The sequence below is a fragment of the Tauraco erythrolophus genome, chromosome 6 (assembly GCF_009769465.1).
Source record: "Tauraco erythrolophus isolate bTauEry1 chromosome 6, bTauEry1.pri, whole genome shotgun sequence".
Lineage (NCBI taxonomy): Eukaryota > Metazoa > Chordata > Aves > Musophagiformes > Musophagidae > Tauraco > Tauraco erythrolophus.
In genome coordinates this window covers 29,691,186-29,718,794 of record NC_141470.1, presented here as the reverse complement: position 1 = coordinate 29,718,794, position 27,609 = coordinate 29,691,186, and the positions used below count along the sequence as shown (strand labels likewise).

At 43.5% G+C, this 27,609-nt stretch overlaps 1 protein-coding gene across 1 annotated transcript; it reads right to left on the bottom strand.

The window, feature by feature from the left end:
- Positions 1–15,430: 15,430 nt before the first annotated feature.
- Positions 15,431–26,379, bottom strand: VPS18 (VPS18 core subunit of CORVET and HOPS complexes). Its single transcript, XM_086613360.1, has 5 exons — positions 26,270–26,379; positions 20,320–20,461; positions 20,048–20,139; positions 17,440–19,310; positions 15,431–16,702 (listed from the first exon to the last, which is right to left on the bottom strand). Exons 1-5 carry the CDS (start codon positions 26,358–26,360, stop codon positions 15,974–15,976), a joined length of 2,925 nt encoding a protein of 974 aa, XP_086469486.1. The 5' UTR covers positions 26,361–26,379; the 3' UTR covers positions 15,431–15,973.
- Positions 26,380–27,609: the final 1,230 nt, after the last annotated feature.

Genomic DNA, 27,609 nt, shown 5'->3' with positions numbered 1-27,609 from the left:
TCAAGAAGAGATTAAAAGTTGTTCTCTAAGAGTTTGAGCATTGATTTTTCTCATCCACTCAGATCCTTCCCAGTCAACACCACTGCAAGGCAACAACTCTGGGGAGAGACAGAACAGCTGGGGATCCTAATCAGTTCAGTCATCTCAGTTTAATCTGCTGCCTATACGCTAGCTGCATCATCCCTATTCTGCAGCTCTTAGCACTTATCTAGAGCTTCAAAGCACTGAGAGGCTTATGAATTGTCCTGCCTCACTACGGCCTGTCCAGGACTCAGGATGTACAGCAGTGGAACGCTTTGTGGAGGACCCAAAAAACTTAACACCATTTGTGGTTGCAATGCTTCCTGCCTCTTATTAAAGAGAAAGATTAGCCTCTACAAGTGTCCAGTCCTCTCTCAGAATTACCCACATCCCCCACAAAACACAGTCAGATTCACTCTAGAGCTGGGCCTGCTATGAAAGGGTCCCTTTAAAGACAAATTAAAAGCGTGCCATTTGTAAATAAAGCAACCTGCACCTCTGAAACCAGACATCTTCACTAGGAAGAAACGGCCTCAAGCCGAAGGCAATAAAATATCTCAGTAGGACTGTTGGAGTTTAAATTCCCTCTTTGAAGTACCACACAGTACTGTTGTTATGTGTGCTAATGAACAGCTCAACATTCTCAGGCTAGTTAAGCACTGCAAGGAATTAGAGATGCCATGTGCCAGCCACTATTTTCTGTGAAGTCACTGGCAATGCTTCTGCTGTAGTTCGACTCTCTGAAGCCTTAAAAGTGGCGCTGCTGAGGGTTTCCATAGAAAGAAGGAAGGAAGAAAGTGGAAGCAGGTGTACTAGATAAAGAATAAAACCCCTGCAATTTATTGCTGAAGAGTGCTAAGCTCCAATTTCAGCAAACACAAGTATTGAGCACCACTCTGGATAAGCACACACAAATAAGGATCAGACACATATGTAGAAATCTGAGTTACCTATTCTCTAATCCCTATTACTCCTTTTGGTTATGTTCATTTGCAAGAGACTAAGGCCAGAGAAAGCATTTAGATACATTGTAATCAATACTAAATCAACTGCTTTTGAACATAAACCCCTGCGCTTCTCTGCTGTCTCAAAAAAAGACTGCACAGGACATTTTTCGCAGGAGGTGCACAGTGTTACCAGGTGGACCAAAGCCAGGATAACAGTGAGGAGAAAATAACTGTGATAAGCTGTTAACAGCAGCTCAGTGGCTTCTAAGCTTAGCCTCACTTTTGCCAGCAGGAAAGGTTCTGGATACTGCTTCATTGAACCCACTGCCTTAAGCATCTGTTTCATCTGCTAAAGAGCAGCATTTTTGGTCTTGTATGGGCCTGAAGTTACATTATTCTGCACAGTAGCCTTGGGAACACTTTCAAGGAAACTTATGGAGAGGGATGCTCTTAAAAACCATTAAAGCCCCTCTGCTTTTGTTTCTGTACTCTACAGGCACTTGTTTGTCCTCTAAATGAACCCTCGTTCTCCATTCCTTAACTTAAAAGGTTGCTGTAGAAGCTCCAGTACATCTTGTGAAGCATTGTAACTAGCGTGACTGCCTCAATCTACATGTGGTCCCTGGGAATTCAGTGCCAGGAGCAGTCCTGCTCAACTTCCCTCAGGAGGAACCAAGCTCAGCAGCATTACCCTCTGTCAGCAGTCAAGTAACCGAGCTCTTCCAACTAACAAATGTAACGGTCTTTTGGAGAGATTAATGGGGTGAGGGGAGATGGACACAGTCCAGACTGCAGCTCTTCTCCTGGAAAGCCTCTCTTCCCCAAGCACACATAACCTTAACCTTGCTAAAGAAGTTGCTTTTGAGAACCAGGGGCACGTCTCTCCAGTCTCTGCTGTCCGACGAAGAGCTCTGCCCTTTACCAGCAGCCTGTGCTGTTACCATCTCCCAAGTGGCCCGTGCAGACTCAAAGAAGCAGTCCTGCCGCAGTGTGTCCCAATTTCCCATGGCAGAGAATCACTAACCCTGCAGCAATACTGCACCTTGAAGTCTGCAGATTACCCTGGAAACAGTTAACCCCAGGCAGGTCTCTGAGTAACAGCAAAGAAAGAAGAAGTATTAACAGACAGTGCTTTCTGAGAGAAACGTAAAAAACCAAAACAACTCCCCCCTGCACACTTGTTTTTACTTACACTCAGATCAGTTCCAAGAAGTCTGTTTTTCACCCAGCATGCTGCTGTCAGGATACACACAGTCTCGCAGTTGACTCCCATTTGTCATGATTATTGTTTCCACCAAGAGAGATCCTGCCTTAGGAATACATGTTATCTTTACATATCCAAACTCTCAGCAGCCTGAGACAGAGTAAACTAAGTAGCTCACTCTTACCAAGAGATGAAAGTCCTTCTCCCTTTTCCCACCTCTTCCCTCCCTACACATTCCTTGTCAGGTCTTACTGACCACTGGTGTCATCCACAAGCCAGAAGAAATGAATGCCAGCTCAGATGTACATGAAATCCCTGCCTCAGGCTTTTCTCCCTCCCTGCAAGGCTTCTGGGCAAGACCCAACTTAATCAGGGGTCACCTGTTCAACGGAATGGCTAAAAGCTCCCATCTCTCTTTAGAAACATCGGTTTCTAACACAGGAAACAGTTCAGCCATTCTCTTCCCAGCAAGTAAACAGAACATATTACGAGGTGCCTCAGGGGCATCTACAAGGACAGCCTGTAAGGCTGTGGTGGGGCTAAATTAGGACAATCATAGGTAGCTTCTGAAAAATACAAGGAACTTGATTTTTTTCCCCCACAGTAACTACTGTGACTAGTTTTCACAAACAGTTGCACAAGTCAAATTAGAGAAGATGGCTGTCATATGAATTAGCATTTGGACTCCCAAGTGTCTAAAGAGTCCCAGCATCACATGAAGTTTTTCCTCTGGCCACAGCCTCCTCGATTTTTATTGCACAGAGATTCTCTGATGTGTCAAACAGAGCATGCACCATAGGTGTTGTGTATGGAGCCACAAATTAGAGTCGCTCCTTATCACTTATTTTCAGGGAATTTACAGGAAGTATGTATCAAATAAAATTGCATTTGGCAAATACAGTCAGAAATTGTAAATGGAAAATACAGAATTAAAAAAAAAGGCTATAACAAATGTGCATGAGCTCAGATGCCCAGGCATCGTTTCCTTAGAAACCAGGCTAAGGACAGGAAAATCCTGTAACCAACAGCAATATCTGTAGCAGAGCATCAAGATTTAATAGTAAAGCCTTGTGCTTTAAGCTCAAAAATAAAAATCCTCCCTTTCCTCCAGATTATACAGCTGCAACTCACTGACAGGAGTAGATAGTGATTGCCTTGTAAGGTTCAGACACTAAAATTAACAGCAACAAGTGCATGGCTGCGCATGATACAGACGAGATTGTGATAAACATCATCCTTTCAAGAGAATTGGCAGGAGGCTGCTGTATTATCAGCACCCAGGATAAAAAGAAAGGATTCTCAGGCAAATCACCTGCATTTACTATTCCATGGAATCAAGTCCAAATTCAAAAAAAACTCCATCTAGATCTTGAACAAAGAAAGGGATTTCACAAAGTAAAGGGGTTTGATGGAAACTCATCCACCGCATCTACCAGCCCACCTGGGAAATAAATGGAGAACTATCCAGCATTAGCACCTACTGCTACCTTTTGAGAAAGATCTTCGACCCAAAGCCTTTGCCAAAATTCACAGTGAATGGCACCAAGATGATTTTTGGGTGAGTGTTACATGGTTTGTTTCATACAGGGACATTTGCTGATGGAAGCAGTCTAAATGCATATAGATTTCAAGCAGTAAAAATCCATAGTACAGGTCTCGTAGCATAGGAAAACAGTGAGATATAAGGCATATCACTCCAGTAACATTGCTCTAGAGTATGTCAGAGAAGACTTCTTCCTGCAAGGACTTGAGAATAGTTTAGATGTAGACTCGTATGTGGCAACAGTGCAGCTGCCTCAATATGCAAAGCAGCAGAATTGGGTTGAAGAACTCCGAAACACATGGAAGTGGAGATTCATTTTTTCAAACTAGGCATTGGACACTGCAAAGGTGATGCTGGTCCAAGGGGGTCAAAGATTTTCCTGCCTTGTGATAGAGCTGGGGAAAATTGTCTCAGAAAATAGAGAAGAGGAAGTATTTCTGACTACATTGGTTGGTTACAAGTCTTGATTGCAAGAGGATTGAATGTTCATTCGTAGCGCTCTGGGGACAATCTCAGACTCTCTGGATAAAATCTTAACCTGCCAGTGGTGGAGAGTGTGTGTATCTTCAGAAATCCTAACAGCGGCTGGAAGAAATGGGTTTCTCCATTACTATTTCTTTAACTGAAGAGAAGGTGCCTGGTTGTCTGACAGTGCAATCTTTGAGCCAGTGGAAACAGAAAAAAACATGAAACCTGTTCACAAGCTGATTATTATGCAGATCAGCAATCGTTATCCTTTCTCTCATTACCTCAAATGCTTTCTGCCATCTGTTGGTAACAAACCTGCATCTGGCAGATTACCAGAGGAGCCCTAATCAATGGGTAATTGGGGTAGAGGATTGTGTGGACAATCCTGGCAATGAAAGCACAGAAAAACTTACAGCAGGAGAAGAAAGTTTGCCTGTCACAAGTGTGAGATTCTACACCCAGCATTTCTCTACCATTCTGACAGAATTCCTTCTTGTTGGAAGGGTGTGGAGGCGGGGAAGACAGAGATTTGTCACAGGCAACGGGATGAATTATACCACCCTCTGTAATGATACCTCAAGCAAAAGGTTAATTTCCAACAGATTATGCCAGCGAGTGCTGCCAGAAGAGGCACAGAGCAGAGCAAGCACAAACACGCATGAGTTTGCATTTCCACGGTTGCCTCTTAGAACCATCTGTTAATAAGACATAAAGGATGCTCTGGACTCTTTCAAGTAATGGCTCCTAATCTAATCTCTTGGTGCCTTCTGATCAAAAATGCTCAAAATATGTCCTCTGCAGCTTTTCCTTCTCCAGCTGTGCATTCAGGGTCCTGCTCCACTCCACATAGTCCTTCCAAGTCTTGATTACAGCAGCTCACATATAATATTTGAATTATTACTCTGGCTTCCAAAAGAAACACAGCTTTTTAAAAATCACACTTACTAGTGCCGAGCTCCCAACAGAGGCATACTAACAGATTCCAACTGAATTTCAGAAAGAGGCCAAGTCTCAAAGTTACCAGATTCCTACAAGTTTTGAGGGAAACAGCAGCTGGGTGGAAAAGAGAAACCCAGCCAGCGCCTCCACTAAGGGAAAGCAAAGGGGAATTTGCTGCTCTGCATTCCCATCGTCAGCTGGCTGGTCAGTCAGCAAATGCTTTGAACTCCTCTGCACACACGGAGCTGTCAAGTGACTACCACTGCTGCTGTCCTTCTCTATTATGAGTACCTAGAGAGTAAGAGACAAAAGTTTAAGCGGTAATTGTAAAGACTTCTGTAAGAATCAGACTGTCAAAGAATGAATCAAAATACAAACAGTACTGCACTGTTTGAAAGATCCAATCCATGCTGTCTGCCCTTCTGCCACTCTGTATAGATCCAGAGGACAATTTCCACTGGAAAAAAAGTTCAGAGCATTTGGTCCTCTCTAATCACATTATAATGGTGCTTGAGATTTCAAGATATCCGAGTTTAACAATAATACAGTAAATCAAAATGCTAAGTAACCTCTCAAAACTAGATAGAAGGGAGTGAAAAAGGCAGTGCTTTTTTGTTTTTTTAAACCATGCCTTGCAAGCCACTGCTGTGTTACACACACTAGCACTGGCCCCAGCAGCTGGCAAGGTACATATATAACATTTACGGCCCAGACACCACCCAGGGAGTGTTGCATTCACTGGAGCATGGAAGGAACAAAGAATTCTTGTAGTAAGTAAGAAAGTGGCCTAAAGAAAAGAAGGAAGTAGAAATCCCTATAAATATCCAAAAGCTGCCAATGCCCACGCATGCTGGGCTGGGATCCAAAGTAACTGTTTTGGGGTGATAAGAATCCTTATTAGGCACCTGAACATGGGAGAGGAGCACCAACACTCAAGCTATAGATGTTAATGAGACTCTGACAGAAAAATAACATCCTCCAGTGATCTAATATTCAGCCTGCGGTGTCTAAAAAGCAAGAATCATAGAATGGTTTGGGTTGGAAGGGACCTCAAAGATCATCTAGTTCCAACCCCCCTGACATGGGCAGGGACACCTTCCACTACACCAGGTTGCTCAAAGCCTCATCTAACCTGGCCTTGAACAATTCCAGGGATGGGGCAGCCACAACTTCTCTGGGCAACCTGCCTCACCACCCTCAATGTCAAAAATTTCTTCCCTACATCTAATGTAAATCTCGCCTCTTTCAGTTTAAAGCCATTGCCCCTTGTCCTATCACTACATGCTCTTATAAAAAGTCGCTCTCTCCAGCTTTGCTGGAGGCCCCCTTTAAGTACTGGAAGGCTGCATTAAGATCACCCCGGAGCCTTTTCTCCTCCAGGCTGAACTGCCCCAACTCTCCTAGCCTGTCTTCATAGGGACTAAAAGGAGACCGAAGAATGCAACTGAAAGTTGGTTTTAGAAACATGTTCCCAAGAGATACAGATCTTGTTTCTTTCCTGCTATGAAAGGAAAGGGGTGACTTTGATACATACTGGATTATGTTAGGGCAGAGAGCAACACCCTCATTTATTCAAATCCAGCTTTTTTTTTTTTTTCAGCATTTCAGGAACATTACTATGATCTCCATCTAACAGCTGCAGCTTGCAATATGCTGGTTCAGTTGCATTTACATCCCCACAGATAGTAGGTATCTGGAGACAGTAAATTTTGTAGTCTACCAGCTTGGACTGCTACCAAAAACCATGGAGTCCATATAGTTTGTGACTCAAATTAGATGACTTAAAACTTTCAGATAGGGAACAGAAATAGAGCTGGCAGAGAGAGCTGCAACACTGCTTTTTTTTTTTTTTTAAAAAAAAATGGAGATATATACTGTGTGACCCCATCTTGAAAGGGGGAAGAAGAACTCAGTCACTTCTGTGCAAGATCAAATAGCTGTTTGTCAATGGAGAGATTACTCTCTCCAGCTATTTTGAGCCTCCCATACTCATTAATGGTATAAGTCAGAAAGAAGGGGGCACGGTGAAAAGCCAAACCCTCTTCAGATGTCATTTGTGGCACTGGAAAAGCAGGGGGAAAAAGAAAAAAAAAAAATCTAGACTCAGTTCATCAACACGACCATGCTACTGTAGGCTATCTCTTTAGATTTTAGTCTCAACCTTTGTTAAACCAACCATCCTATTGCTTTGCTGCTTGGACTGCTCTGAACAGCTACACTAGGCAAGTAAGAGGTGGCATTAATTCAAAGACATGACACCTTAGTCGTGACTCAGTTGTGTAAGCACCTAAGCATTTTAAGGATTCTGAGTATTTCAACATACGTACAGGGTAGTTCAAGAAATAAAAGCACCTAAAAACAAGGTATGACACTCAGCAGCATCTAGGAGAGCTGTTTACACATCAGTAACCTTCTTGAATCCAAAGAATGCTCTGACTTACTACCCTGTTCCTTCTCACTCCACCAACATAGGACGTTTGTAGATCATCCTCTGTGTCTGTCTCTGCAAATGACAATGAGACACCCTTTTCCTCACAACCTTCTCTTGATGCTCCTGTGTGTGACTCAGAGAAAAGCAGTACACTCTTCAGCAAAGAGACACTGGCCAGAAGTAAATATTTTCACAACCTGTACTAATTCTACTGTACTGAAATAAAGACTGCAAGCTACATTCATCACACTACCCTGGCACAGCTTTGGTCTGTCTCCCATGTTTCATCCTTCTGAAGCCAGGAAGTCAGCAGGTCTCTTGTTACTCTCTCCACATAATTATCTTCCTCTCTTCTTTATTTTTTCAAGCTCAGTAGCAGGGAGTTTCAGCATTCATCCCCTATTAACCCTTCCCATAGTTAGTATTTATGTCAGAATCAAACAGCTCTTTGCTAGAGCAGCAAGCAGAGAAGGTAAAAGAAGTGAGTTGGAGACAGAGGTGGCTGCTGAGCTGGTGCCTATCCCAGTGACAGAAGAACGAATAAAATGTACAAGTCAGGCATGACAAAGAAATGGCTCCACAGTCACTCCTGATTCAGGGTCTTATAAAGAGGCAGTCAGCTCCAGAAGCATTCTGACTTCTGAAGAAAGGGATGAGAGAGCTTTGAACTTCTGCCCCAAGGCCCTACATACAGATTTTGGTTGACTTACAGAGAACACTGGCAGGAATACCTATGTTGTGTGCAGAAATTCTTCCCACTTCCTGTTTTCAACCTAAGTTCAGCCTGAACTTCTCAAGTTGCTGATTTTCTTCTGGGCATAACTCAGGGCAGGAGATGCCTGGCAAGCAAATAATCCACACCTTTACTTTTGGCTCAGGTGCCACAGCATCGAGTGACTCCCTGTAACTCAAAGCTGCTGAAACACAATACTGAATCACTCAATTCCATGAAGTTACCACTTTCTAGATACCTCTCCATAAGGATACAAGGGCCACTCAAGATTCTTCTGAAAACTCCCTACTGCTTCTGTGACCACGCTGCAGAGAAAAAACAGCTTTCAGGGAGCTAACTCTGATTCTACACTTGCAAAGAAACTACTGCCAGAGTTTAGGCTTGTTGACTGCTGAATGCTGCTACACATTGTTTCACCTCTCAGCCTCCTAAAACTGGTTGTATGTACAAATATTAGGTAGATCAAGGATCACAACACGTTTCTTGATCAACAGCCAACAACAAATTTAAGAAGGTGCTGCTTATAAACAGAAAAGTCCATATTAACTGATTTGCACCCATACGAGCTACAAAAGAGGACATTTCTGTCCTTCATGTGTTCCTTGAGAAGTCTGAGCTGGAAGAAATTAAAAAGTGTTACTTTAAAGTTTATACTTACTTTCTCACTAAGAATTTTCAACAGAATGAAAACAAACTGGCATATTAGGGGAATGGGTTTCGCTATGTTCCTCTTTCATTAGATGCTTCCTATACTAAATATTTTTTTGCTTTGGAAACCCTGCCACTGCAAGTCTTTGAAGCGCATACTGAGGATTACCATAAACGACCTTTCAGAAGAACACAGAAAAAAGATGACATGGTTCTAGTGATTTCAATCTCATTAACCGGGCAAGCAGGCAAGTGTTTGAAACAGACTGCAGAACATAAGGGAGTGCTTTTCTCCCAAAAAGGCTGCTCAGCAGAATGTACCACTGTAACACAAATGCAGATGTCGCTCTGAGACAGTCATGCTGTGTCACACAGGCAAGTATTTGACAAAGAATTGGAACATCTAGGAGAGTAAGCCTCAACTTACAGTTTCCTCCTCATCCAGTAACATTCTGCTCAGTTCTTTCAAACAGCATGAGCTGATCTAAGTTTGTGGCCCTGTGATCAAGGATGGCAACATATGGTTCAGCTACACATGGAATATTATTTTATTTAGATCAGCTATACACATTAACGTTATCTTGATAGCTACTATAAGAAAAATAGGACAACAGCTATTTTGCTAGAACCATGCTAATTAGTCAAAGACCAACAATTTTTGACTACCTGTATCTTCACGGGCTCTTATCAGAGAATAAGTGTCTTGTTCATGCACATGAAAAACACACAGCAGCCACCAAAACCAGCCAGGACAGCTGCTATTAATTGTCTTGTAAAATCTGTAGAGAAAAGTCCTAAAAAACTAACACAGCAGCCTTTGTGCTCCTCTTTGTCTGTAATGTTGTTAATTCATCCAAAGGCACTGGCCCAATATACACATCCTTGTGTATGAAAAGAAAGGAACGGAGTTGAAACATTAGGTATCAAACACGCCAGATCAACTCTCAGAGAAAACCACAGTGTGCACCTTGTTTTCCTTAAATGTGGGAAAATAAAAGAAAACCTATAGATAGGAACAACTTTCTTACGAAACAAGTTCCACAGCAATCATTTATTTATTTAATAGAAAATCTATTCAATATGTGCACACAAAGAGATGCAAAAAGACTGTTAAATGACTGACTAATTGGAAAACACAGATGTCTGCTTAAGCAGAGTCCAGCAGCCTCCAAGTTCAGGCTGTATTTTGAAGATGACATCCCATGCCAAGTGACCAGCACTTGGATTTCAATTGCACAAAGTGGAGAATATCTACTTTTGAATACCAAACCAGTCGTTCAATCCTTTTCGTATAAGCCACCACCTACAATGAACCATTCAATACAGAGCATGAAACGAGGGTAGGCTATGGTTCAGCTTCTCCTGAACGCTTTCATTGCAAAAACCTCTACCAGTAGCTACCAGGTTACAGATGAAACAAGCAAACTACGTGTTAAACAAAGAAAGGGCTAGATCAAAGCCTCTTCTGAAGACAACCTAGCCTACAGTCAACACAGCAGTGCAACAGCAATATATGAACCCCTGGCAAAACAAGAGGGTCATGCCAAAATTACTGCCAGACACACATCAGGTACAGTCTGTATACACCTTTATAAAACAAGGGTATTTATGTGGTGTTTGGAAGCATATAATGGAAATCTCTGTGCAGTGAGACAGTCTGATGTTGTACAGACACATCAACTGTGCTTATTCCTACACCAACCAAGCTCTGCAGCTCAAGTGCTGAAGTAAAACAGCTCTGCAACCATCATCATCGGGGCCGTGAAGCACTTCAGCAAGTCTGAACCCAATACCGACTTGCTGCAAGTTGGAAACTGTCCTCTTCTAAGCTGCCCGGCAATGACAGAGCCTGTAGGATCAGTTATAGCTGTATTTGTAACCATAGAGTCCTCCTGTAGCTTCCTTGCTCCTAAGCAACCACTCTTACTCAAACGAGCTGCTTCCAATACCTCTGGCCATTACGGAGTGGAAACGCCTAAGTCCCTTTTTCTCTCTCCATCTCAACCAGTTTCAACAGGTAAATCTAACAAGTTGCTTTAGATTTTTTTCCCCTCCTTCCTCCTGAAAGCAGCTGCAGGCCAGGTTGCTTTAAAGCTCATACACCAAAAGGTCTGATGTCTTTCCATGAGATTTGGCTGGGAGTGAAAAAATACAAACACGGAGTTGGAGGGGGGAGGGGGGAAGGGGTATCAGAAGTCTCCAAAATCACTGTAAAGGCATGAAGCTCAAATCCTAGAGGGCTTATAACGTGTAAAGTCTGGACTGGGCATGACCAGAGACAGAAGATAGTTTAGGATCTGAACCCACACACAACCCACTGCAAATTTAAGATGCTCCTGTAATGTTCCACTTTCAAGCCTTAAGCTCTTCAATTTTACCAAAATTCCTATTCCAAAGGAGATAAACTTTTTTTTTTTCCCGTTCAGCATCTCAGTGTGAAAAATACAGATCCATCAAAATCACATTTCCTCTGGGAAAGCTTCTCTGAAGTCAGTCACATGAAGTTCAGCCAAATTATTTTACAGAAATCACCCTTCCCTCTCCTTTCTAGGGCATCCCTTCCCCCATGTACAAGAAGAACAGGAGATCCTGGTCAGCCTCTCTCTGCTTTGAGGATGCTGTTAGGATTCTCTCACAAACTCTACACATACTACAGTGAATCAAGTGGTACTCCATCCACTCTGGAGAAAAAGATTTAATCTGTCTGAATAAAAATAATAATAACTTAAAAATCCAGAGTTCCGTAAATCTTGTATATTTCAAACCTCAAATTTCAGCTCAGCACACTTGTTGCAAGGAAGAGGCTTGTTTTCAGTCTGTCTTCCCATAGCTCAGTACAGGGTTGTTGGATGAAGTGATGCAAGAAACAACAGACTTCCCATCAATTTCCACTAGAAGCTAAGTATTTGCATTTGTAAACATAGACAGTCTATACACTGACAGTGACGAAGAAGTAGTGAATGGGAACTACCCATTCCAAGAACTACATGGTAACACATGACTACAGTCTGAGTCAAACTACAACATCTAATTTCGATGAAGTACAAGATGTTCCTACTCCCACTTGCCTCTTTATTGGGATTATGACCCTACAACTCAGAGGCAAAAGCAAACATACTAGCTTCTCTGTTCGTGCAAGCCGGTGTCCAACAATCATATTACAAACCCAGCGTTACTGGTGCTTTTAATAAAACATACTATATATGAAATCAGGCAACTAAAGAGCTGGCCCACATTCATTTCTCCCATCTCCACTACTCAGACAGGGTGAAGAGAAAGCAGCAAAAATGGTCAGACCCAAGGCCACTAGGTATTCCAACTCTAAGCCCAGGGATGATCTCTCCATAGTTTGCTCTATCAGCCAGGTCTGTAGGAACTTACACTGGAAAGCAACTAAACAGAAGAGGACTGATACTAATTTGTTAACAGTGTAAATCCAGCTTTTGAGATTTGAAACCTGAAAAACAGCGATCTGTGAACTAAAATTGCGTTTTAGTTAAGAGACAATTTTTTTTAGCATCTTTGCCTCCAATAACTAACTACCTTATAGGTCTGTCTCCACCCTCCCTCCCCAAAGGCACTGGGAACCTGCTTCAGTTACTCACGTGTTTTGTACTGCTTTCTCCTGCGACAGAACACCTTTAGCGTCTCGGCAGCAAACCTCAGTATTTAAATGGACAGCAATGACATCTAGTGGCTTGTTGAGAAGCTGCCTTACTAAATTTCCAGCCCAGTCATTTATTTTTAGAAAGCAGATAGAACACGCAGCTCTGTTTCAGTTAGCTGCCTCCAACTACACAGACCAAAATTCTGCACAAACTCTTCCGTAACACACACTTGTTGTCTCCTCCAACTCGCAGCATTTCCCCAGTCCCTTGCGCGAAGCCCAGGAGAGGTGAGGTCATAGGCACAAGTTTGCTCTGGGCTTTGCCTGCACAACTACATTTCTTCAGCGTAAATTTAGCTACAGGTATTAGTTCTGCTTAAACAGGGCTGGGGCTCCCACCCACCCTTTTGGTTATGCTGTGCTCTAGCTGCATTAAACTAAATGGTAGAAGTTATTCACACAGACAAGGACGAGGCTCAAGGCCACATCATTTCTAACAGCTGGTACACAGTTCATTCACAGTGGGAACAAAAAACAAAAACAAAGGACTGTGATTTCCAAAATGTAACTGTGTATAAAATACAAGGCGAAAAGATAAAAATGCTATCGGAGAACAGCAAGCTGTTTGCTTCCCTTCACCCCCCAAAAAACCCTCTTACCTTTTTCACTGAGTGACATTGCAAAACTGCCAACAAGCACAGCTGAGTACTTATTGAAACTTTGGAAGCACGTGGCAATGTCAAGAAAGCTCAGAAGACATCTTTATGTAGCTTCCTGGACTACTGGCACTAGTCATTTAATCACTGTTGGAGTCTTTTGCAGGCATTAATACTCTACACAGCCTTGAAGCGAATGATCTAAAAGTTTTTTCAGTTAACAATAGTGAGGAAGCATGAGATTTGTGGTATATGTATCTGGTGCACAAGCCTACAGGCCTCAGAGAACCCTGCATAGTAGTCATGAAAAAAAAAAACAACAACAACCTAGTTCTAGGACATATTAATACCTAAGACTGGAATCAGTAGGTTCTTGAAGTGCCTTCCCCTACCACTCCATCTCAGGCAAAGACCTGAGGGTTTTTATTTACTTGCTATGCCTCAGTTCCCACAGACACATCCTTCTTCCAATATTATGTATGAGCAGATCTCCCTGGAATGATCTATATGCAAGTAGTATTTCTAATCTTCAGAGCATAATAGAAACATTTAGCAATATGACTTTTCCACAGTGCTAATAGGAAAACGGAGGACTAAAATAATTCTAATATACCAGGAAAGCATCCTGATAAAACCCAAAAGTGAAGAGATGGAACAAGTATTAAGAATGTCTCAAAGAAAACGAGTAACTTGAAATCACTCCCTGTTATCGGAATGAGCTACTACTCATATTTCTGCTAAAGGGTGGAAAAACCAGCCACTTGCCTTTGACCAGAAACTGGTTGGGGGGGGTGGGGTGGGAGGGGGGGGTGTTACTGTCACTTTATAGTGACATATACAACCTTAAATATCACACTGCTTACATGAAAAGATGATGATTCAGGAGTAGCCAGTTATAACAGGTTTAATGCTGAACTTCAAAGACATCACATTTAGTTTTCATCACAAATTCTTCTGGCAGACCCATCAACTTAGAGCAAAATGCTATCTAGGACCAAAGAAAACTATGGCACACAGGGTTTCTGAACCACTGTTTAATGGAACCACTGAAACAGTGGTTTCTGATAACCCAGCAATAAACACTACCAGGTGGTAATGAGACTGCCAATACCATGGCTCCAACAATGGAAAGAGGATTTCAAAACCTCAGGTCTTCCTACTGGCAGCTCTGGTTTTTGTTACGCATGTCACTTTACACAAGTAAAATTCATTCATTCCAGGCTGAAGCTCCCAACAAAAGCCTGGATGTTCCTCTGGATCTCTGAACAGTTACCAAAATTCTTAGGTCAGCTCCTTGCAGAAACCAATTTATATTCCCTTTCAATGATGTGAAGACCCATGTCTACAATCCTATGAACACAGTAAGTGACTAGCAGATTGAGAGAGGTGCTCAAGACAAGCACTTACATCTATGTGAAAGAACTGAAGAGCTTTTACAGAAGACAGTATTTTCTATTGCCTTAATTACAAGAACCATCATTTTTCATTTAGATCTTTCCATTCTTCTGCCAATTACTACCTTTGTGATTCAGCCCCAAACAGCCGAACTTCATTAAAATTTTAGTTTCTTCAAAAATAAACAAGGAACCCTTGCTAAATCGCTGAAGAAAATTTTTTGTTTCCTCACTCACAATGTAGTGATTGTCACCTTCTGGGAAGAACTTTCCAAGTCAGAGAAACAGACAGAAGCATTGACCTGCAGCCATCTCCAGAAAGCATCAAACACTGTCAGGAAGGCAAAAGGCTGCCTGGTCACAAGGTATTGGCTTCAAATCGCAAAACAAATTTCACACCAACAGAACTTTTCTGTAGTCTACCCTTGAGGGAACCTATGACTAGATCTCTAGTCCAGCACTCAAGCGCAGCTTGAAGAGAACCACAGTAGGACAATACAAAGAGGCTGTGCTCCTGCTAGCAGAGTATCAATTGAAACTACTGTATGTATCGATTTTCGTTTGGGGTGAAGACAAAACCAAGACCCACTATACAAAGACAGTCATAGAAGAAATAGGATGGAGAGAAGGAGGAAGGGATGAAAGGCTAGGAAATATTGCCAGAAATAATGGGAAGAGTACCTAGAGAAAATTCAAATGTATGGGCTTGTTCGTAAAGTTTGTGGGAAAGAATGATACACCTTGAAGTGCAGGCAAATAACTTAAGTGTATTATAAGACACTTCTGCTTAAGAAATGTACTCATTCTTGTATTACATTGTGTAGAAACATGTATGTGTAGCATGATGTTTACAAAATATATATGCAAGAGTATTTGTCCTGCTTCTTTCCATGTATGTGGTTATAGACTCTCAGCAGGAAAAAGGAAACAGAAGGCAATTCTAGCTTTGAAAGTGACAAACGAAGACTACACTGCTTAGTGCTCTTCAGTACCTCTTCCTTTAAGCCTGCCTTCACCAAAACAAATACCACACAACAGGGAAGACAAATCATCAGCTGTTCCCAATTCCTTCTGGACAACAAGGCACTCCATTAGCTACACACTGAGAACCCCAGAACTGCAAGCAGCAAACATTTGCTAAAAAATATTCCAGGAGGTTAGCTCTAACTATTGTTCAAGTTCTTTGACAGCCATAGGTATATCGCCTCATTTTTCAAGATTAGTCCACTGTGATCCTGATAACAAGACCCCACTACTCTTTCCTTAAGAGTTCCACAGAAGCCACTGTGTTCCTGCTTCTGGCAGTTATATTCCCACCACAGGAGCTTCACGAGTTGTGAACAAAACCACACTGGTGCATTAACAGTTGCAGATTTGGAAAATTACAGCCAGCTTTGCATCTCCTCTTCGTACTTCTGGGGATCAATAAAAGGCTTGTCAATGGACCGGATCATCAGCTCACCACAGTACACACATTCAGCTGCCACAATGTCATCAATGTCAGCTTTGATTTGTTCCCGGCTCTGCTGCCCCTTCCCCAAACTAATGGTATCTGCATCCTTGGAACGGTGGTGGCTCTTGGAAGGCTGACTGGTAGCTGCCAGCTTCTTCTGAAGATCTTCAAGTTTTGCCTGCTTATAGGCAGGAAGGTTTGGGAAAACTGCTTGGAGGAGACAGTCATAGTGAAACATGTGACCACACAGGAAAAGGTAAAAAGGGCGGTTTAGAAGTGGAAAGTCACAAGCAGCACATTTTTCCTGAGGCTCCACAGAGCCATACTTATTTCTCATTTCCTGGATGTCCTCTCGGATTCTCTTGGCACTCTGTGTGGCTTCCTCCATCTCCCTTTTCAGCTCCTCAATGTGCTTGTTGTAGTCCTCTAGGGAGTTACAGATTGCCTCCTTGAAATGGTCAATAGTGACAAAGTCTGGAAAGAATGGCAGGACGTCTTCAATCTTCAGCAGGGCACAGCTGGAGAGGCAGGCCATTGCCTTCTTGACATCCTTCTCTTCCTGAACAACGTGCCGAGCAATCTTCAACCAGAGCTTCTTCCGGAGTTCCTCATCATCTTCAGGGAGATCTGCGCAGGACTTGGCAAGATCAACATCCACCTAGGAGTTGGACAGACAAGGAAACTGAGTTAAGCTTCCCTATTCATTTATACACCATTCAACTTCAAAGCCTGCTGTCTGTTATAGGAGGCATTAACATAAAACTTTTATTGCTATCTCATTGCCTAGGGCTGCACTACTGGCCTGCTCCCTGTTCACATGTCAAACACCTCTCCTCTCCACTAGTATTCCTCCTTCCAGATTTTCTTGTAACTTATCAGAGAACAACACAGCCCACGCTACAGTAAGGGCAAATCCATGTTACAGTATCTTTTCTAGCCACACATTTCAGTGAAGACATAGGAATGCCAATAGAAAATACTCCAACATCTCCCTGAAGGTCAGACTAAGCTGACAAAGGCATTCTTCTGTGATAATTATCATAGCTAGGAATAGGAAGTAGTTAGAAACCTGAACAATAGCTAAGTAAGTCTTGCATAAATGCAGATATGTTAAAGGTATTCTATGCTAGAGACTGAGCTTAAGATAGACAGTACTCTCCCTTGTACTTTCCATGCCTTACCCTCAATTAGCTTGTCACAGTCAGCTGTCTACTTAAAACAATCATGAAAGCACAGAAGTATGTTAACAGAGATAGGTCTTTCTTCCTAGGCTTAGCTGCATAGCTCCTATACTGATGAGTCTGTCTAGTTCCTCTCAATGCTTGGTTGTTCAGGATAACTTGAACAAGCTACATTCCTGTATATTATAGCATGCATGCACAGACACACACATACCTGCAAGGCAAGATCCACAGCCTCCTCATATAATTCCATCACTTTGTAAATATGGACACATGCATGGTGGTGCCCATGCTCCGCACACAGGCGCAACGCATACTTCAGGTCATAGCGGATCCTGTTTGGGTTGGTTCCTGCTTGCTCCAGGTATGACAGCAGCGAGTCTGGCCGACACAAAGCATAAAGAGACAACAGGTAGTTGTGAATGGCTTGCTGGGTTTCCTCCAACTGATAGACACAGAACTCCATATATCTAATGGCTTCATTGATCTGCTGGGTGCTGGCACTCTGGCTATAGTTAACAAGGGCTGGAATGAGGTTCCTGGCATCCAGTCTAGAGCCCATAGAAATCCAAGCATCAACTACCTTCTTGGGAATGTGCTGGATGAGGACTGGAGAGAACTTGTAGAACAGCTTCTCGTCTCTGTGCCTGGACAGCACATTCAGAGCTTCATCGTATTCATCATGCTGGCAATGGTGAGCTACTACGCGCTCGTAGTCCTGCATGATGACTGCAAAGTAGACCATGTGCTCTGTGTCCCCATGGCTTGCCAACAGCTCATAAATAGATGCCCGGTTATTAAATAGGCAGTCTTTATTTTTAGGACTGCTCAGGAAAGTGCGAAACTTCTCCCGTGTATCCAAATAGAGATTTCGCTGTGAGGGATCTCCTTCCAATATACCTAGCCAGTTCAGGTACAGCTCCGTTAACCACGTGGTCAGCAGAGTGGTCTGTGTCTTCTCAGAAGGCTTCAGGTTACTTAGCTTCTTAATCAGAAACTCCATCAGGGCCTCTTCTTGCTTGGCTTCAATGAACTTAAGGGCAATTTCCTCAAAGTAGTTCTGGGTCAGCGCATAACATTTGGCACTGTCTAGATACCTCTTGTTTTGGAAGCAGTGCTCTGCCTCTTTCGCCAGCACAATATCTAGGCACTCTGGACGGTCTTTACAATACTCTTTGGCTAAATCAAATTTGTTCATATTCATATACATCTTCCACACATCTCTAGATTCCCGCTGGACGTGGTAGCGGAACACTACTTTCTCAGTGTGGATCCATATCTGCTGGACTGTGGGATCTTTGATCATGCGCGTCAGTAAGCCAAACTTCTCCAGGAACAGGTCTTGAAAAACAACCTGCCCATTCAGAGTGCATACAGCCTTCACTCGATCAGGCAGCAGCAACAGGAAGTGGAACTGGGTAAGTACAATGGATATTGGCTTGTTCACAGTTATGTCAATGTCAGAAGGATAAACCCAGACCTGCTCGTCACTCAAAATTGAATCAGGACGGCTATAATCCAATGTACCATATAAAACACCATTTCCCATCATCCAGGCAAAGGAGCGTGGGTTGGAGCGCAGTTTTGGGGTGTAAAAGGCTATCTCACTGAAACCAAAGCTGGCCGGAAACTCCCGGAAGCTGGGCAAATGATCAGCATGCATAGCAAATATGGAGCTGAAGCCTTGCTGCTCTGTCCCTTCAGGAACTTTGCCAACAAATTGGAAGAGTCTCTTTCGAGTGGTGGCTATAATAAAAAATTTCCCTTCTATCCCTCGTTCAATCTCCAAGCAGCAGACTGGGGCAGGACCTGATTCCTCCTCTAGAGTGTAGACCTGTCGGAAGTACTGGTCGGGATTAGTGCTGAAGAGGCTTCCCTCACTGACAGAGATCTCAGCCTCGTAGATCTGCCCCTGGGCTGTCCCCACCAGGATAGGCCCAGTGTTGGTCTCTGAACCAAGAAATTTGTTCCAGCCCACGCTTTCAATCAAGTGGCCCTTCCAGCGGGAGAGTGCTCGCACTTTCTGAACGCTTCTGTTCAGGTAAAGGCATTCACTGGTGTTGAGAGCAATCAGGAGATGAGAGCCTGCCAACGGGAGAGGGGTATGGGAAGGAGAAGGACAGAACAAATTAAGACTGTGCCTAAGCAAGCCAAATTCCTGAGGCTTCTAATCTTCACATTTGATAAGCTCCAATATCAACATACTTAATCCAAGACTTTCCCAGGCATTCATAGGAATGTGGGGGATTTCCATGCTGGATCAGAACAGTAGTCCATGTATTGCAAACTTAAATTACTAGTCCCAGATGCTTCAGCAAGAAGGTATTCTTCTGTTTCAATAACTATTCTAAGGACAAACAATTCCCAGAGTTCTCTCCTATCCCTGGCAGTTGGTGACAGATATTGAGCATCTCTTGCCAAACTTTTGCTTTGATTTTTAAAATCAGTCAAGGCTACAGTCAGCTGCAGATGTTTTACAGTCCTTTTTAAAAATTCTTATATAAACACATACAGCACCGGATGACTGCAAAGATTTCCTTTTACTGATTTTAGCAGCCTTGCTCAGAACAGCCTAGTTGCATGTGTTCATTTCAGAGAGCTCAAAAGCAACAACATACACACAACAAGCCAGTGTTTTCTAATAGCACAGGGCAAATCAGTAGGCAGGGCCCCTGCGCAATGAAGTCCTGCCCACAGAAAAACCACCTGTTCTCCTTATTTACAGAACAGAAAGAGAACTCCATCACCAGTGCTTGTTACGCACATTCAATTGCATCTGCTGCCAACCACTGTCTGTAAACATACATAGTCCATTGCCTCACCTGTGTGGTCCAAAAACATCTTGTAGACTTTGGCTTCATCTTTGCGTCCCAGCTCTACCTGATTAGGCTCATCTGGCTTCCCAAGATCAATCCTGCAAATAGAGACCATGAGAGCAAGCTTCCAACAAAAGTTCACATAGGCGTAATTGCTTGCTGTTTTCCATATTGGGTTCATGGCTTCTTATCCAGTTTGTAACTGTAAATTCTCTAGCAACTTAAGAAAAAAAGGCAATGGAAAACAAGCAATAACTTCAGGTCTCTGGCAGCATTACCTGAGAAGGGTGTCTTTGCCAAGGCTCATACAGAGCTGGTTAGAGGAGACCACTAAGCTGTTAATTTTCTCTGGAGGAGCAAAATCAATCCTTTGCTTGTTAAATATTGGTGTTTCCTTCTCCAGTCGTGCATTCACATATCCTGGAGAAAGAATACAAATGCTTAAAACCAAAACAAGACAAAACCCCACAGCAACCACCCCACACTACATCAAAATCTAACCTGAAAGACTAGAAGGATCATCGCCTGCTCTGAGTTTTACTGAAAAGGCAGTGTGCTCCAAGGATCATGAACACAGAGAGCAGCATTCACATAGATATGTGTAACAGGAAAGAAAAGCAGTAGTACACTTTGCTGTCTTGTCACAGAACTGCAAACTTGTTCACAAGCATTAATTTGAAAGCATACAGAAGGAGAAGCCTTCTCCTACAGGAGAAGCCACAAAACTGTCACATAAAGTGCGTAAAAAGCTGAAAATGAGAGAAGAATCACAAAGTGATTTGTTTTCCTTGGTTGACAGTTTATTTGTTCAAGACAGGAAAGAACAGCTGGTATTACACAAGACACGAAGAGGGCTCCAGTTTGACACTTCCATACAAGCCACGCAAGAGACCACTGTGGCATTAACCAAAATATATTTCTCTCTTCTTCTGTGTTGGAATTGAATGAGCTACCATACTTGGCATCCATCATTCACAAGCTAAAGCTATTTTTAAAGCCATATTGTGGGTTTTTTTGTATTCACATAGTAGACTTCATCATAGAGAGAAGTCTGTTGGATTATTTGCTGCAGGGAACACAGCTGGAGGTCACAATGACACTTTTACCATAACCCTGTTTTACCAACTATAACACTAACCTAATCACAACTTTCCAGCTGTTATTGGAAGGCATGTGAACTACTTATTAGAGCCAAAATGATAACCAAGGCCTGGTGATTGCTGAATCAATGCTCCAATCTTGGCATAAATTGCTTCCTGAGCCAAAATCCATTCAGATTGGTTTACTGTTTCACGGCAAATCCCAAGATGGAGCCAGACTAATCTAATTCTCAGATCCTTTCAAAAACCATGCCCGAATTCTAAGAAATGTCCAATTAAGTTAAGATTAGAGTTAAGGGTTGAAGTTCGACAAGACATGGACACCTTACAGGACACGTTTCATTGTGGCCAGCAGGTCAAGGGAAGTGATTCTGCCCCTCTACTCTGCTCTCGTGAGACCCCACCTGGAATACTGCATTCAGCTCTGGAGTCCCCAACACAAGGAGGACATGGAGCTGCTGGAGCAAGTCCAGAGGAGGGCCACGAAGATGACCCGAGGACTGAAGCATCTCTCCTATGAAGACAGACTAAGAGAGTTGGGGCTGTTCAGCCTGGAGAAGAGAAGGCTCCGGGGTGATCTTATTGCAGCCTTCCAGTACCTAAAGGGGGCCTATAGGAAAGCTGGAGAGGGACTTTTTGTAAGGGCATGTAGTGATAGGACAAGGGGCAATGGCTTTAAACTGAAAGAGGGGAGATTTAGATTAGATATAAGGAAGAAATTCTTCACTCAGAGGGTGGTGAGGCACTGGACCAGGTTTCCCAGAGAAGTCGTGGATGCCCCATCCCTGGAAGTGTTCAAGGCCAGGTTGGATGAGGCTTTGAGCAACCTGGTGTAGTGGAAGGTGTCCCTGCCCATGTCAGGGGGGTTGGAACTAGATGATCTTTAAGGTCCCTTCCAACCATTCTATGATTCTATGAGTTTAAGCCCAACCAAGCAAACCTGAAAAATCAATGAATTGAAAATGGGAGTGTGTACAACCAGAGTAAGTTAGCTCATGAGACTAATTAAGTATTCAGCTAGTTAGCTTAGTCCAAATAAGCTTGGGAATCCTGCCATCCATAGGAAGGCATGTTGAGTGATTACTTATGAAGGAGATCTAGGTGGGAAAGGCAGAGAATAGAGAAATAAGGTCTGACTTGAGAGAAGTGACGTACTTATGCAGAAATATGTTGATAAATAGATAAACAACTAAAACTTAGAAATCTATTGCTTTAAAAGCCTCTTATGATCTTCAGTGCAGATGGGCAAAGCACAAGATGCTGTTCAAACTCTAAGACTCGTTTCTTTGGCTACAACAAAGGCAAAAGTCCAGCCATAGGCAAGTGGTCAACAAATTGAAACTTTTAAGACAGGTGAACCTGTAACACCATGCAGCAGCACAGAGAAGCAGTAAGACAGATTTAGTTTTCATTGGAGATGGGTAGACCTCTGCACCTGAAAACACGGGACTTGCAGAGACCATGCCATTCTGTTCCTAAATGAGAACAGCACTCTATGGTCTTCCTATGAGGAAGCAAAAAACCACAAAAGAGCTCAGATATACCAATCAACTGCAAAAGAAGAAGGCATTCATATAAAACGAAAACTAAGTGATGATACTGATTAGCAAAATCCTGAAACGTATGTGTGTCCACAAACAGATCTTATCACAAAGTTTCATCCATATCTGTCCCATGAGACGAGTTTTCCCAGTGACTGAATTTCCCATATGCACAAAGTCTTACGCAACCCTCTGACAAAGACAACAGTAGAGGATCTCAGTCTGACCATACCACATCAAGCTAGAAAGCAAGACAGACAGATTGATACAGTGCTAGGTTAACCCATCTGCTTTGCTCCATGTGCGGGTGAAGGATTTCTAAAGGAAGTAGATCCACAGAGCAGTTAAGTCTGGACAGGAAGATTAAAAATGAAAAGAGCTCTAGCAAATTAAGGCCACTTATGGCCAAAGCAGCTAACTAGGAAGATGTAAACTTAAAAAAGAAACCTGGGATTGTATCTCAGAGGAAACGGACTGCTTCCATCCTAAAGAGCACAGCCCTGACACTCTCTAGACTGAGTCTAACAGCACCATTTCAAAGCACACTCAGTACCTATAACCTCCCCCAAATTTATCTTGAAAAACTCTAATTCCAGCCCTGTTGCTGTTGAAAAGGCCAGTGTAGTAGTAGAAAGCAGCCTGCTAACACTACAAATCCTTTAATTGTCTATTTCAGCAATGCCTTCTCCCTGCCTCTGCCTCGACATTAGATCAGCTGCAGGACCTTTAAAGGATTCTTGTCTTAGAGGGAAGATGTACATGCAGGAACAGACAAAGCAACAACAATCTGAGTAGGCAGCCTTTTGCTCAGCACATTTGATTTTTTCTTACACGTTGATCCGCATCTTAAACATTACCCACTTATGCAAATGTGCGTTCCTTTATTTCCAGTTAAGCAAAACAGATGTTCTTCATTTCAGATTAAGCAGCTACAATGCTACAGCTTAAATTTGCTGGTATGAACTGTGGTTCAAAATATGCAGACAAAGTTCCCAAACTGCAGATTCAGAGGATGTCACAATTAACCAATAAATATAAATACATGTTCATATATATATATTAAAAGGAAGGATTACTCTGATGGGAAAAACCCACATACCAACGGATCTCCAATTCACATTCATTCAGGCAATCTTGATTTTTTTTCAGATTGTCACCAGACAAAACAAGATTGACTGAGACAGCAAGGAAACCCAACACAGGAAGGAAAGGGAACAACCAGCACGTATACACAGGTAGGTGTTTAGAGTTGGGGTGGGTTTTTGTTTGGGTTTGGTTTATTTTATTCAGTCATAGTTCAAGTCAGTGGATTGGACTTCAGTATTCTGGAGTCTTTAGAACTGTATACATTACAATTAAAACAACTGTAGGATCATCATCACTAACATGAGGATTTTAACTAGCATCCATAACAGCAGAAGGATGCACTTCTTTAGCTTACAGTTCTCTACACAAAGGAGATGTCTATTGTATAACATGCATTCCTTTCGAACACTCCACTCCACTCCTTCAGCCTGACCCCAATGTCCCTGTTCAGGTGAGGTTCAAGTGCAGCATTTTCCTCTCTGACTTCCAGGCAAATCTGCATTATTCCTTAGAGGTTTTAACCTGTTCAAAGATCTAAGCTCACCAACATCAGTCAAGTCTTGAGGGTCAAAATAGGTCTTCTCATGCTGGAACTGCAGTACCTCAAGTTTACTCTGCAGCAGTACCTTAGGTTGGCAACCAAGTCACTGCTTGGTTATCTACAACTTTGAGGAAGAGCACCTGCAGTTTAACAAGTACAGGGGTCAACTAACTGAAACAGAGGAATAAATTTTAACATCTTCTGAAATTTCCGACCTAACCTTTAGGACTGCTTTCAGGAAGTTAACTATTTACTTGCATCTTTTTCCAAAATCGATTTGCTTAAACTTCAGATTGTTCACAACTTCTACCACCCAAGTTTTGTTTAAAATCACCAGGTGCAGTCTGGTTTATGAATAATTAAACCCCTGATTAGGCTGTGCCTTTGCAATTAAGCAGTTTCCAAAACTTCCTTTGCCAACATTAATTGTCAGCAAACAGGCAGATTTCTCAACTGTAAGACAGCCATGACTGAAGACAGTGTTGCAGCAGGCAAGAAGAAAAGCTGAGTCCTTGAAAATTTATTTTTGGTGGCATAGCTTATCCCAACACTATTTTGCACAACACCTAGTCAAGATACTTATTCTTTATCTAACATTACACAGTAAAATAACTGTGCTATGCACGTTAAAACAAACATGAGGAACATATCTACTTCAGTACCTAGACTCAGAGTAATTCTGTCTGTGTATTTATACTCAAAAATATACACAGAATGACATAATTCATCAATTCTTACCACATACATAAACCTCACAACCTGGTTTCCCCAAAGGTTAACAGTGGGTAACACTGAGAAAAAAACTTGAAAGAATGTGTCCGTACATTTCCAAACTTGTAACTCAAAAGTGGCAGCTCTGCATAGCAGCTGGTACTACCACGGCAACACCAGATAGAACAAAATTCTCCCATAACCTACATTTCCCTACCACACTCGATAAAACATTGTGAGGTAGCATCCAATAGGGAACAGTTATTGAACCTAATAAACCTCACGTTTTTCATGGGATATATCTGCCATTTGTTTGCTTTCTCTCACATGAAAGAAACAACTGACTGGTCATCACACCGTTCCTTTACATTGATTGTATACCTCCCTGAATAGTACAGTATACCAAAGCTTCGCAAACCTTGAAAGAAAAAATAGTGATATAGATTGCTTTCCTGGTAATCTTCTTCAGCAGTAACCTGCCATCATGTAGCCAGTCTAAGGGAAACACTCCAAACAATGAAGGCTTTGGTAAACTACCCCTGGGCTCAGAAACTAACCCCATGAAGGTACAGCTGTGCACACAACAGAATACTTTGGGTGTGTGGGGTTCTTCCGGGGGCGGGAGGGAAAGCAAGCTAATGAGATGATCTCAGACAACTACCACAGCTCTGAACTGAATGGCACTGAGATGTGGTTATAATTTGTGACTATGAAAGCATGCCACTTCATGTGCACGTGTTTCCAATACACACCACTTCATGGCACAGTGGTGCACAGCCTTATGAAGCCCTCCAACAGATAATAAGCACATCAGTTTTGCTAAGATAACCTGCATCACCCCTAAGCTTCATCAGGAACCATGTGCCCCCTGAATGAAAACGTGTCACACGACAAATGACAGAAAAACAAATCGCAGCTGAATGTTACGTCACATACACAGCGATACAGCTTTTCCTGGAACCATTCCCCACAGCCTGACATGCCCCGCGCGTCACCTCGCCCCCAACTAATGAGGTGCCACATTGCCTCTCCCCTCCCAGTGGAAAACCTGCACACGGGAGGCTCGGCCAAGGGGCTAACGGCGGCAGCAGGCCTCCGGCCAGGCGGGCGGGCGGGCGGACGCCGGGCCTAGCCCTCCCCTGGGGAGGGACACGATGCGCTCAGGGCCTGGCTGTAACCACGGCGCCGCCATGCCCCCGGGGGCCGGCCCGGGCAGAGGGCCGCGTGGGGGGCGCCGCCGCCCACCTACCGGAGTGCGGGATGCCCACACTGGCGCGGGTCTGCTGCACGGAGGCGGAACGGTAGAGGGAATCTTCGTACTCGTCCAGGATGGAGGCCATGGCCCCCGACGCTCACCGGCACCCCCGGCCCGCGCCGGCCGCTTCCGCCAGCGCTCAGCTGACGCGCATCACGTGGCCGCCTGGCGACGCACTGCGCCTGCGCCGCGGTCCCACCCGCGCTGCCCGGCGCGCGGGGTGGGATGCTGCGTGGGGGAAGCGGCTCTTCGCCCGCGAAACGGCGGCGGGGTGGCGGCTCCTCTCGGTTTCGCCGCTGTTGGTTCCGGACCGTGGTGTCCCTAGCGACACGCTGAAGATGGCTAACGGGCCTGCGCCGCGGCTGGCGGGCCCGGGGCGCACGTGCGGTGCCCGCGGCTTCTCGCAGCCCTGAGCGCGATTCATCGCCGGGGGAGCGCTTCGGCACCTGACCGGGACCGCGTGCTTGGGATGGTGCTGCAGGCAGGAGTGGTTCTGCCGGTGGCAGCCAGGAATGGGCTGGTTTTAAACACGCCGGTAGAAAGTCCCGTGTTACGACTCCTTTGATAAAATCGTGGCTTTATTGCTAAAATAATGACTGTGGCACAGCATAGGGGGACGCAGCATGAGGCCGTTCTTGAGCTCTGCTAGATTTGCTCTGCAAGCTTATCACGGCTTCCTAGGCTGTGTTGGACTCAGCTTCTGATCACTAAATAATACTTCAGAGCTGTGGTTTTCTTTTGTTCTGATTATGCCGACAGTTGCTATTTACAGCCTTACACTCTAGATTAAACAGCTGAATTTGTAACAATGACCTTAACAAAAAGACTAATCTCTTATACATCACTTTTGGATTTCATCGTATATACAATGAATACAGATGTACATGTATATACCGCATGTATACTATATACTGTCTAGTATATGTAATCTTCACAACACATTCTGGAAGGAACAGAGGAATGTTGTCTCACAGGGTACAGGACAGTTTGCAACACAGAGAGATCCATTACAAGATAGAGGAGGTCTTCCCAAACTTAGCTTGCACATCAGGTGGCAGTGAGGCACCACTAGTAGCAGTGGCAGGTGGTTGGCTTTGCACAAACAAGGTAAGTTACATCTCCTTTTTCTCTGCCCTTTTACTGGACACCTTGCCCCCATAAACTAGGGCGGTGGTCTGTGTCACTCTGCCTTAGGCCACGGCCCCAGCGCTGAGCCAGACATGCAGGTTCCACGCTAGCTGGATTCCTGGAGGCTCCTATGGCATATCTCCATGGGGTCACCTCTGCCTGCTTTGCTAAAAACATAAGATGGCTCTTCTTAACTCAGCCTGCCT